Source organism: Salmo trutta, unplaced genomic scaffold (assembly GCF_901001165.1).
Source record: "Salmo trutta unplaced genomic scaffold, fSalTru1.1, whole genome shotgun sequence".
NCBI classification, from domain to species: domain Eukaryota; kingdom Metazoa; phylum Chordata; class Actinopteri; order Salmoniformes; family Salmonidae; genus Salmo; species Salmo trutta.
In genome coordinates this window covers 1053981-1066527 of record NW_021823043.1, presented here as the reverse complement: position 1 = coordinate 1066527, position 12547 = coordinate 1053981, and the positions used below count along the sequence as shown (strand labels likewise).

The 12547-nt window shown below is 45.0% G+C and overlaps 1 protein-coding gene across 1 annotated transcript in view; it reads right to left on the bottom strand.

Annotated features, from left to right (window-relative positions):
• LOC115188457 (gamma-secretase-activating protein) overlaps positions 1-12547 on the bottom strand; it is a 28687-nt gene that overhangs the window by 7463 nt on the left and 8677 nt on the right. Inside the window, exons 8-12 of the mRNA XM_029747330.1 lie at positions 6202-6263; positions 2708-2803; positions 1729-1799; positions 1396-1490; positions 1048-1167 (exon numbers count right to left, since the gene is read on the bottom strand). Coding sequence (XP_029603190.1) covers positions 1048-1167; positions 1396-1490; positions 1729-1799; positions 2708-2803; positions 6202-6263 — 444 coding nt within the window. The remainder of the gene's footprint in view (positions 1-1047; positions 1168-1395; positions 1491-1728; positions 1800-2707; positions 2804-6201; positions 6264-12547) is intronic.

Below are 12547 nucleotides of genomic sequence, written 5' to 3'. Positions count from 1 at the left end.
TAGTTTTGGCAACAAAGTGTCGATTTAGCTAGTCAACTGGAAAAAAGTTGTGTGTTGCTATGACAACCAGCTCAATTTGTTGTCTGTCTGGTTCGGACACATTCACTTTATATGAGACGGTGGAGATCGCAATTCAATATTGAAACAAAATTAATGTCTATGTGCTTTTTATAGTGGAGATCAAGTTTGTACATTTCCTAGCAGGATTGATGAAACTGTGGATTGCGCAGTGAAATGGAACATGGTAAATAGGCATTTCAAAGTCGTAGATTTAGCCGGTGGTCATTTGTGAAATAGACACCGGCTGGAATGTGGTTTTAACCTATCAACATTCAGGATTAGACCCACCTGTTGTATAAACAGTGTGTGTGTGTGTGTGTGTGTGTGTGTGTGTGTGTGTGGTGTACTGTATCTTTCTAATGTCACCTTCACACTGAACTCCCAGACCTATAACTCAAAGGCTTTTTGACAGTTACAGTGACCATGATAAATCAATGAACAGAGCGGCATCTTACATTTTGTGACTGAGCTATTGCTGTTAGTGTCCTCTGTTAGATTAGATTGACCTCTAGGTGTACGTCCCAAATGCCACACTATTCCTTATATAGTGCACTACTTTTGACCAGAACCCACTTTTGACACGGTTACAGTATTAATCTGTATTGAAGCATGGAGGAGGCAGACACGGTTACACTGTAAGTCAGACAGTAATGAATCTAAGAGGTTCCAGCTTACTGTGGAAAAGTACAGAACTGTATTGCCAATTCTCTGACTCAGTATTCATGAGGACACACCTTCCTGTAGTAATTACTGAGAAATTACATTATGGCACAATAGCTGAATCATGCCATCTGATAAATTGTGTGTATGTGTGTATATACAGGGTATATGCACGTATTGTGTGTCTATAGCCCTGTGTGTGTGTGTGTGTGTGTGTGTGTGTGTCTGTCTGTGTATGTGTGTGTCTATAGCCGTGTGTGTGTGCGTGCGTGCGTGCGTGCGTGCGTGCGTGCGTGCGTGCGTGCGTGCGTGCAGGGCAGTGTGAACCTGTCATGAGTCGTGAGACGAAGGTCTCAGTGAGCTGCAGGACACCATGGTCAACGTACTGCAGGAAGGTGTGTCTGGGGAGACAGCGAACCCCCAACACGGACAGGAGAGTGTGATACCCTGCAGACACACAGCAACACCACGTCAGATGCCGTTTGCTTGAATATTTATTTCATATTGTAGAGGCAGGCTCTTTATAAGCTCTGTTCAAGTGCTTTGTTATTATGAGACACTGGACAGGGAGGTTAAAATAAGTTTAACGCTTTGGTTATTTGGAGAAGGTTGAACAAGGTCAAATACATGAATAAACAGTGTTATTTAGAGAAGATGAAACAGGGTTCTTCTTACCAGGAGGGAGGGGGAGACACAGAGTGTTTGTAGCCTCCAGTATCCGACACATCACGTGAAACACTGCCCACTCCGCTGAACTCCCCTGCTGCTTTCTACAGCAGATAGGATAGTAAACAGCAATGGAACAGGACTTACATACACACTGTAGACACACACACACACTAACACACACACTAATTGACTAACACACAAACTGACACACACACACTAACACACACACTAATTGACTAACACACAAACTGACACACACACACACACACACACTAACACACACACTAATTGACTAACACACAAACTGACACACACACACTAACACAGGGAGCAACTTACAAGCAGAGGGCCAGAGGGCCCAGTTTGTACTTCAGCCACACAGATTCCAGCATGCGTCTGATCAGCTCCAGCTACACACACACACACACACCAAACACCCATACACCACACCAAACACCCACACATACACCACACCAAACACCCACACACACCAAACACACACACACACCAAACACCCACACACCACACCCACACCAAACACCCCCAGACACCAAACACACACACCAAACACACACATTAAACACCCACACACCAAACACACACACCAAACAAGCACAAACACACAGAAAAGAGGTCAGGGATGAATGCTCTGAGAATTTAAACATCTGATTTACTCAAATGTTACATGATAAGACCACTATTAAAGCGTTTCACATTCACTTCCTATTTCTACAGCTTCACACACTGTAACACTTCCTATTTTCTCTATTGAGCAACAAATGAATAGTAGTCCATGCCAACACGTAGCAAGAGCACTATGATTTATTTATACACTGCCACTTTCACACCCATTACATCCCCACACACACACACACACACCGCTAGCCAACTAACACACACTGTGACTGACCAAGCATGACTCCTCACATCCTCTTCTCCCCTCTCTCTTACTGCAATAACAGGAAGGAACACTACCACATTTACATCCTGACACACAATCTCACACTCACACACACTTTATGGAAAAGGCTTGTGTCTTCCTGATATGGAGTGCATTATTTCCATGTAAGGTTCAGGGTGTTCTTCAGTCAGTGATATCTATGTATGATGTACCGTACAGAGCCTCTCTGACGTCATGACTGAGCTGTGAACAGTGGGAAGTAGATCTGTCATCCACAGGAGGAAATAAATGTATTGGAGGATAATGGTTATTGTCATTTCTCAACTACAATCTGTTTGTCTCAGCCCTTTCTTTGTGTAACCATAAAAACAATGAAAACAGTGTTTGGGTAATGCACTGTAGAGTAAGAACACACACCAGCTTGGCCACGTAGTTCACCACCAGCACGTCGATCTTCTTCTTCCCCAGACGAGGCAGGTGTCTGTTGAGGTGCTCTCTCAGCTTGTCCACCATCTATAGGAAACACAACACTTCACATTGAAGGTGTCTGTCTGTCTGGTTCCCTTGATGTTCCCGTTCACCCTGTTTCTCTGTTCCCCTGTTCCCCTGTTCCCCTGTTCCCCTGTTCCCCCTGTTTCCTCTGTTTCCCTGTTCCCCTGTTTCCTCTGTTTCCCTGTTTCCCTGTTTCCCTGTTGCTCTGTTTCCCTGTTCCTCTGTTTCCCTGCTCCCCTGTTCCTCTGTTTCCCTGTTTCCTCTGTTCCTCTGTTACCCTGTTTCCCTGTTCCTCTGCTCCCCTGTTCCTCTGTTTCCCTGCTCCTCTTTTTCCCTGCTCCCCTGTTTCCCTGCTCCCCTGTTTCCCTGCTCCCCTGTTTCCCTGCTCCCCTGTTTCCCTGCTCCCCTGTTTCCCTGCTCCCCTGTTTCCCTGCTCCCCTGTTTCCCTGCTCCCCTGTTTCCCTGCTCCCCTGTTTCCCTGCTCCCCTGTTTCCCTGTTGCTCTGTTTCCCTGTTTCTCTGTTTCCCTGTTCCTCTGTTTCCCTGTTCCTCTGTTCCTCTGTTCCTCTGTTTCCCTGTTCCTCTGTTTCCCTGTTTCCCTGTTGCTCTGTTTCCCTGTTCCTCTGTTTCCCTGCTCCCCTGTTCCTCTAACAGTGTCCTACATTCTTATTAACAGGAAGGAGAGTGGCGCAGGAGCCTACTGGGACTTACATACACACACTGCAGGTAGGTACACACACACTGCAGGTACACACACTGCAGGTACACACACACTGCAGGTACACACACACACACTGCAGGTACACACACACACTGCAGGTACACACACACACACACACACTGCAGGTACACACACACACACACACATTGCAGGTACACACACACACACACACACACACACACACACACACACACACACATTGCAGGTACACACACACACACACACACACACACACACACACACACACACACACACACTCCTGGAGCAGGAGAGACCCATCTGACCTGCAGATGGAATAGCCTGCTGGGAGCAGAGCTGATGGGTCTAAGAATAGTTACCCTGCTGGTTGATGCTGAGAGGACCACAGCTAGACTACCCTAGTGTTTTATAACTGGGGATAGGTAGAATAGTTACCCTGCTGGTTGATGCTGAGAGGACCACAGCTAGACTACCCTAGTGTTTTATAACTGGGGATAGGTAGAATAGTTACCCTGCTGGTTGATGCTGAGAGGACCACAGCTAGACTACCCTAGTGTTTTATAACTGGGGATAGGTAGAATAGTTACCCTGCTGGTTGATGCTGAGAGGACCACAGCTAGACTACCCTAGTGTTTTATAACTGGGGATAGGTAGAATAGTTACCCTGCTGGTTGATGCTGAGAGGACCACAGCTAGACTACCCTAGTGTTTTATAACTGGGGATAGGTAGAATAGTTACCCTGCTGGTTGATGCTGAGAGGACCACAGCTAGACTACCCTAGTGTTTTATAACTGGGGATAGGTAGAATAGTTACCCTGCTGGTTGATGCTGAGAGGACCACAGCTAGACTACCCTAGTGTTTTATAACTGGGGATAGGTAGAATAGTTACCCTGCTGGTTGATGCTGAGAGGACCACAGCTAGACTACCCTAGTGTTTTATAACTGGGGATAGGTAGAATAGTTACCCTGCTGGTTGATGCTGAGAGGACCACAGCTAGACTACCCTAGTGTTTTATAACTGGGGATAGGTAGAATAGTTACCCTGCTGGTTGATGCTGAGAGGACCACAGCTAGACTACCCTAGTGTTTTATAACTGGGGATAGGTAGAATAGTTACCCTGCTGGTTGATGCTGAGAGGACCACAGCTAGACTACCCTAGTGTTTTATAACTGGGGATAGGTAGAATAGTTACCCTGCTGGTTGATGCTGAGAGGACCACAGCTAGACTACCCTAGTGTTTTATAACTGGGGATAGGTAGAATAGTTACCCTGCTGGTTGATGCTGAGAGGACCACAGCTAGACTACCCTAGTGTTTTATAACTGGGGATAGGTAGAATAGTTACCCTGCTGGTTGATGCTGAGAGGACCACAGCTAGACTACCCTAGTGTTTTATAACTGGGGATAGGTAGAATAGTTACCCTGCTGGTTGATGCTGAGAGGACCACAGCTAGACTACCCTAGTGTTTTATAACTGGGGATAGGTAGAATAGTTACCCTGCTGGTTGATGCTGAGAGGACCACAGCTAGACTACCCTAGTGTTTTATAACTGGGGATAGGTAGAATAGTTACCCTGCTGGTTGATGCTGAGAGGACCACAGCTAGACTACCCTAGTGTTTTATAACTGGGGATAGGTAGAATAGTTACCCTGCTGGTTGATGCTGAGAGGACCACAGCTAGACTACCCTAGTGTGTTATAACTGGGGATAGGTAGAATAGTTACCCTGCTGGTTGATGCTGAGAGGACCACAGCTAGACTACCCTAGTGTTTTATAACTGGGGATAGGTAGAATAGTTACCCTGCTGGTTGATGCTGAGAGGACCACAGCTAGACTACCCTAGTGTTTTATAACTGGGGATAGGTAGAATAGTTACCCTGCTGGTTGATGCTGAGAGGACCACAGCTAGACTACCCTAGTGTTTTATAACTGGGGATAGGTAGAATAGTTACCCTGCTGGTTGATGCTGAGAGGACCACAGCTAGACTACCCTAGTGTTTTATAACTGGGGATAGGTAGAATAGTTACCCTGCTGGTTGATGCTGAGAGGACCACAGCTAGACTACCCTAGTGTTTTATAACTGGGGATAGGTAGAATAGTTACCCTGCTGGTTGATGCTGAGAGGACCACAGCTAGACTACCCTAGTGTTTTATAACTGGGGATAGGTAGAATAGTTACCCTGCTGGTTGATGCTGAGAGGACCACAGCTAGACTACCCTAGTGTTTTATAACTGGGGATAGGTAGAATAGTTACCCTGCTGGTTGATGCTGAGAGGACCACAGCTAGACTACCCTAGTGTTTTATAACTGGGGATAGGTAGAACAGAACCTGCTGAAACTCTAACGTCACTTAAACCTCAGGGACAGCAATTTCAGGATGGAAATAGTTACTGCTGTAAGGCTAACATCACTAATAACTCCTGGGAATAGACTGCAATGTCAGGATCAAAAAGGGACAACTATTTTTATCATGCGTGTTGTGTGTGTGTTGTCAGCTAACTGCCTGCCCTGATGAACCTTGGTCTTGGTAAGCTGGACAAGCCTGCATTCCAACCCAGCACTAAAACAGTGCTGACACTGATCTAAGATCAGTTTAACATTTCCCCCCTAATGGTTAAGATTAGGATCTGGGGAGGGTAAGCTGATCCTAGATCTGTCTGTGCCCGAGGGCACCTTCCACCCAGAGTATCATGGCTGCTGTATCCTCTGACTCACCAGGCCTATGAGCGCCCTCTGCTGGCTATCCTCCTCCTGGAACAACGGAACCACTTTCTGATCTGCAGAGGAAAACAATAACACAGTGTATTTAGACTTTTCATTACATCTCAGAGTTGTACATCAGGCAAAACAAACAGTCATGAGTCAGGATGAGGAAGAGGATTGCCTAATGATTTAAGAGAGATGAGTGAGTAGGGTTGCACATTTTGGGGAATATTCAGAGGTGGAAACTTTCTGTGGGAATATATGGGAATTAATGGAAATATATGCAAATTAATATTAATACCATTTAAATGTAGATTTGTTTGCATTGGATATATTTACCATATCATATGGAGACAGACACAAACCTTTTACCTTATCATAAGTAGAAATAATTGCAAATGATTAAATCCTTCCAATAGAAATAAAAATATATACACTGCTCAAAAAAATAAAGGGAACACTTAAACAACACAATGTAACGCCAAGTCAATCACACTTCTGTGAAATCAAACTGTCCACTTAGGAAGCAACACTGATTGACAATAAATTCCACATGCTGATGTGCAAATGGAATAGACAACAGGTGGAAATTATAGGCAATTAGCAAGACACCCCCAATAAAGGAGTGGTTCGGCAGGTGGTGACCACAGACCACTTCTCAGTTCCTATGCTTCCTGGCTGATGTTTTGGTCACTTTTGAATGCTGGTGGTGCTTTCACTCTAGTGGTAGCATGAGACGGAGTCTACAACCCACACAAGTGGCTCAGGTAGTGCAGCTCATCCAGGATGGCACATCAATGCGAGCTGTGGCAAGAAGGTTTGCTGTGTCTGTCAGCGTAGTGTCCAGAGCATGGAGGCGCTACCAGGAGACAGGCCAGTACATCCGGAGACGTGGAGGAGGCCGTAGGAGGGCAACAACCCAGCAGCAGGACCGCTACCTCCGCCTTTGTGCAAGGAGGAGCAGGAGAAGCACTGCCAGAGCCCTGCAAAATGACCTCCAGCAGGCCACAAATGTGCATGTGTCTGCTTAAACGGTCAGAAACAGACTCCATGAGGGTGGTATGAGGGCCCGACGTCCACAGGTGGCGGTTGTGCTTACAGCCCAACACCGTGCAGGACGTTTGGCATTTGCCAGAGAACACCAAGATTGGCAAATTCGCCACTGGCGCCCTGTGCTCTTCACAGATGAAAGCAGGTTCACACTGAGCACGTGACAGACGTGACAGAGTCTGGAGACGCCGTGGAGAACGTTCTGCTGCCTGCAACATCCTCCAGCATGACCGGTTTGCGGTGGGTCAGTCATGGTGTGGGGTGGCATTTCTTTGGGAGACCGCACAGCCCTCCATGTGCTCGCCAGAGGTAGCCTGACTGCCATTAGGTACCGAGATGAGATCCTCAGACCCCTTGTGAGACCATATGCTGGTGCGGTTGGCCCTGGGTTCCTCCTAATGCAAGACAATGCTAGACCTCATGTGGCTGGAGTGTGTCAGCAGTTCCTGCAAGAGGAAGGCATTGATGCTATGGACTGGCCCGCCCGTTCCCCAGACCTGAATCCAATTGAGCACATCTGGGACATCATGTCTCGCTCCATCCACCAACGCCACGTTGCACCACAGACTGTCCAGGAGTTGGCGGATGCTTTAGTCCAGGTCTGGGAGGAGATCCCTCAGGAGACCATCCGCCACCTCATCAGGAGCATGCCCAGGCGTTGTAGGGAGGTCATACAGGCACAAGGAGGCCACACACACTACTGAGCCTCAATTTGACTTGTTTTAAGGACATTACATCAAAGTTGGATAAGCCTGTAGTGTGGTTTTCCACTTTAATTTTGAGTGTGACTCCAAATCCAGACCTCTATGGGTTGATAAATTGGATTTCCATTGATTGTTTTTGTGTGATTTTGTTGTCAGCACATTCAATTATGTAAAGAAAAAAGTATTTAATAAGATTATTTCTTTCATTCAGATCTAGGATGTGTTGTTTAAGTGTTCCCTTTATTTTTTTGAGCAGTATATTTAGTATGAATTGAAATTTAATTAAATGAGTTGACTTCACATGGGATGATTTCACTGAACAACAAAAGAAAGGGAATATTGAATGATCCCCAATGATCCATCGCATCTCCCAAAAAAAAATTCAACATACATCTGTAAAATGATAGTCTAGAAACTAAAGCTTAGGTTGTCTTCCTCTCAGGCTTCCATGTCTTCTCCCTGGACCTCCTCAATGTCTTCTCCCTGGACCTCCTCAATGTCCACCTCTTGAACATCAGACTCCGAGGCCTCATCTTCACTGTCACTTTCCAACCTTGTTGAGGATGGCTCGTTGTCAGGCTCAAAAAGCCTCAAATTTGCCCGGATGGCAACCAATTCTTTGGGGGGAGGGATTTGGAGGATGATGGAGGCAACAGGGGAAAGAGCCTGAGATCCACAAAGTGCCTTCCACCAGGTGGCTGATGAGATATGTTGGCACAACTGCCATATTGCATCTCCAACCAAAGCCCTTGCTTGGAAGTGTACGCCGCCAGACTGCCAAGAACCTTTCCCTCATCCAGGCCAAGGTGGCGAGACACGGTAGGGATGACACCATAGGCCTTGTTCATCTCTACACCCAACAGGATGCTCTTACCAGCATACTTGGGGTCCAACATGTACGCTGCGGCGTGAATGGGCTTCAGGCAGAAGTCTTCACCCGTTTTAATGTATTTCAGAACTGCAGGTTCCTCTGCTTGGAGCAACAGTGAAGATGGCAGGGCAGTACGGATTTCTTCTCTTACATCTGCAAGCAGAGTCTGAACATCAGACAGGATGGCATTGTCTCCCTCAACCCGTGCAATGGCTACTGCTATAGATTTCAGGAGTTTGACTGCTTACCACTCTCTCCCAAAATACATCATCCAGGAGGATCCTCTTGATGGGGCTGTCCATATCGGCAGACTGTGATATGGCCATTTTTTGGAGAGACTCCTTCCCCTCCAGGAGACTGTCAAACATGATGACAACACCACCCCAACGGGTGTTGCTGGGCAGCTTCAATGTGGTGCTCTTATTATTCTCACTTTGCTTGGTGAGGTAGATTGCTGATGAGCCTTCACATACCTAACCATTTCCTTGGCTCTCTTGTAGAGTGTATCCATTGTTTTCAGTGCCATGATGTCCTTGAGGAGCAGATTCAATGCATGAGCAGCACAGCCAATGGGTGTGATGTGAGGGTAGGACTCCTCCACTTTAGACCAAGCAGCCTTCATGTTCACAGCATTGTCTGTCACCAGTGCAAATACCTTCTGTGGTCCAAGGTCATTGATGACTGCCATCAGCTCATCTGCAATGTAGAGACCGGTGTGTCTGTTGTCCCTTGTGTCTGTGCTCTTGTAGAATACTGGTTGAGGGGTGGAGATGATGTAGTTAATTATTCCTTGCCCACGAACATTTAACCACCCATCAGAGATGACTGCAATACAGTCTGCTTTCTCAATGATTTGCTTGACCTTCACTTGAACTCTGTTGAACTCTGCATCCAGCAAATGAGTAGATAAAACATGTCTGGTTGGAGGGGTGTATGCTGGGCGAAGAACATTCAGAAATCTCTTCCAATACACATTGCCTGTGAGCATCAGAGGTGAACCAGTTGCATACACAGCTCGAGCAAGACATTCATCAGCATTTCTCTGATTATGTTCCTCCACTGAGTCAAAAAGCTTCTGATTCCAGGAAGACCATGAGCTGTTGCTGTCGATAAGGTGTCTGATTCATCATTTTTACCTTGAATAGAAGTAGAGGGACTTTTGTCAGAGGTTGCTTGTTGTGAGCACTGAGGGAACTTTATGCACTTGGCCATATGATTCTGCATCTTTGTTGCATTCTTCACATATATGATTTGGCACAGTATTTGCAAATGTACACAGCTTTTCCTTCTACATTAGCTGCAGTGAAATGTCCCCACATATCAGATAGTGCCCGTGGCATTTTCCTGTAAAGATTCGAAAAAAATGAGTAAAAAAAAAAACAAATACAATTTCATGTGCAGATAAATAGTTAAGCAGTTAGATTAAACAACTCCTTTGTAAGATAAATGTTTTAAAATGAAACATGTATGGAAACAGGTGAATTAACACTCAGTTAGCAGGCTCAAGCAAGATAAAACCCACATGGTAGCAAAAACTAACTAGCAGAAATTGTTAACAAGTTAAAAATGATTTAAACACACTTTGCTGTAGGCTACTATTTACTAGTTAACAAAAAATCATGTATGTCATATTATAGACATATACATGTCTGGTAATGGCAGAAAGCTTAAATTCTTGTTAATCTAACTGCACTGTCCAATTTACAGTAGCTTTTACAGTGAAAGAATACCATGCTATTGTTTGAGGAGAGTGCACAGTTTTGAACATGAAAAGTTATTAATAAACAAATTAGGCACATTTGGGCAGTCTTGATACAACATTTTGAGCAGAAATGCAATGGTTCATTGGATCAGTCTAAAACTTTGCACATACACTGCTGCCATCTAGTGGCCAAAATCTAAATTGCAGCTGGGCTGGAATAATACATTATGGCATTTCTCTTGTATTTCAAAGATGATGGTACAAAAAAATAAAAAATAACGTTTGTTTTTTTCTTTGTATTATCTTTTACCAGATCTATTGTGTTATATTCTCCTACATTCCTTTCACATTTCCACAAACGTCAAAGTGTTTCCTTTCAAATGGTACCAAGAATATGCATATCCTTGCTTCAAGGCCTGAGTTACAGGCAGTTAGATTTGGGTATGTCATTTTGGGCGAAAATCCACATTTCCATGGTCATTTCATTAGAGAGGGACATTTCCATGATATTTTCATTACAGAGGGACATCTCCATGGTCTTTTCATTACAGAGGGACATCTCCATGGTCGTTTCATTACAGAGGGACATCTCCATGGTCTTTTCATTACAGAGGGACATCTCCATGGTCTTTTCATTACAGAGGGACATCTCCATGGTCTTTTCATTACAGAGGGACATCTCCATGGTCTTTTCATTACAGAGGGACATCTCCATGGTCTTTTCATTACAGAGGGACATCTCCATGGTCTTTTCATTACAGAGGGACATCTCCATGGTCTTTTCATTACAGAGGGACATCTCCATGGTCTTTTCATTACAGAGGGACATCTCCATGGTCTTTTCATTACAGAGGGACATTTCCATGGATAAACTGAAACAATACAGTCAAAGAAGATGACAAGGACAATGAAGGGGGGACAATTGTTAAAGAGAGGAAAAAGTCAACTGTGCTTGCAGAGGGTAGTTTCTGTGAGTCAGGATATTGGTGTGGAGAATGATGAATGGTGGTCAGTATGGTAGAGAGTATGTACGGGTGAGAGACAGACAGAGAGACAGAGAGAGAGTGAGAAAGCAGTGTGTGTGACAGAGAGTGAGGGTGTGTATTGTCCGTGCATGGCCCATGTCAGGTAGTTGAGGTAGAGCAATGGCCAATCCCGTGGTTGAGCTACCACATTTGCACTGGGGTCAGGAAGCAGGAAGGACAGGAGAAGGACAGGAAGGACAGGAGAAAAAAGAGAGGGAGAAAGAAGGAAAGCAAGCAAGAGAGACGCCCTTCTCCTCCCATTCTTATATAACCATGTGCATTCTTCCCCTCTTTTCTCTCTCTCTCCCTGAATGATAAATCATCAACTGTGGGGTCTGAGAGCGATGTTCTCCAGTGGACTCAAGTATGTGACCCTGAAACTCAAGTTGGGGGATTTCTTAAACTGAAGCAGAAAACATTTCCCATCTGTAGTCAAGGGTAAATGAGCTCACGTTAAATTACCTGCCAGCATCTTAATATAACAGTGTTATTCTAGGAATAATAATCATAATAACAGCTTCATAGCCAAAGGACCAATACCAAGGTCTACAGAGACAAGGTTTCTCACATTCCTAGAGAGACAAGGTTTCTTACATTCCTAGAGACAAGGTTTCTTGCATTCCTAGAGAGACAAGGTTTCTTACATTCCTAGAGACAAGGTTTCTCACATTCCTAGAGACAAGGTTTCTTACATTCCTAGAGACAAGGTTTCTTACATTCCTAGAGACAAGGTTTCTTACATTCCTAGAGACAAGGTTTCTCACATTCCTAGAGAGACAAGGTTTCTTACATTCCTAGAGAGACAAGGTTTCTTACATTCCTAGAGACAAGGTTTCTCACATTCCTAGAGACAAGGTTTCTCACATTCCTAGAGAGACAAGGTTTCTTACATTCCTAGAGACAAGGGTTCTCACATTCCTAGAGACAAGGTTTCTTACATTCCTAGAGACAAGGTTTCTCACATTCCTAGAGACAAGGTTTCTCACATTCCTAGAGACAAGGTTTC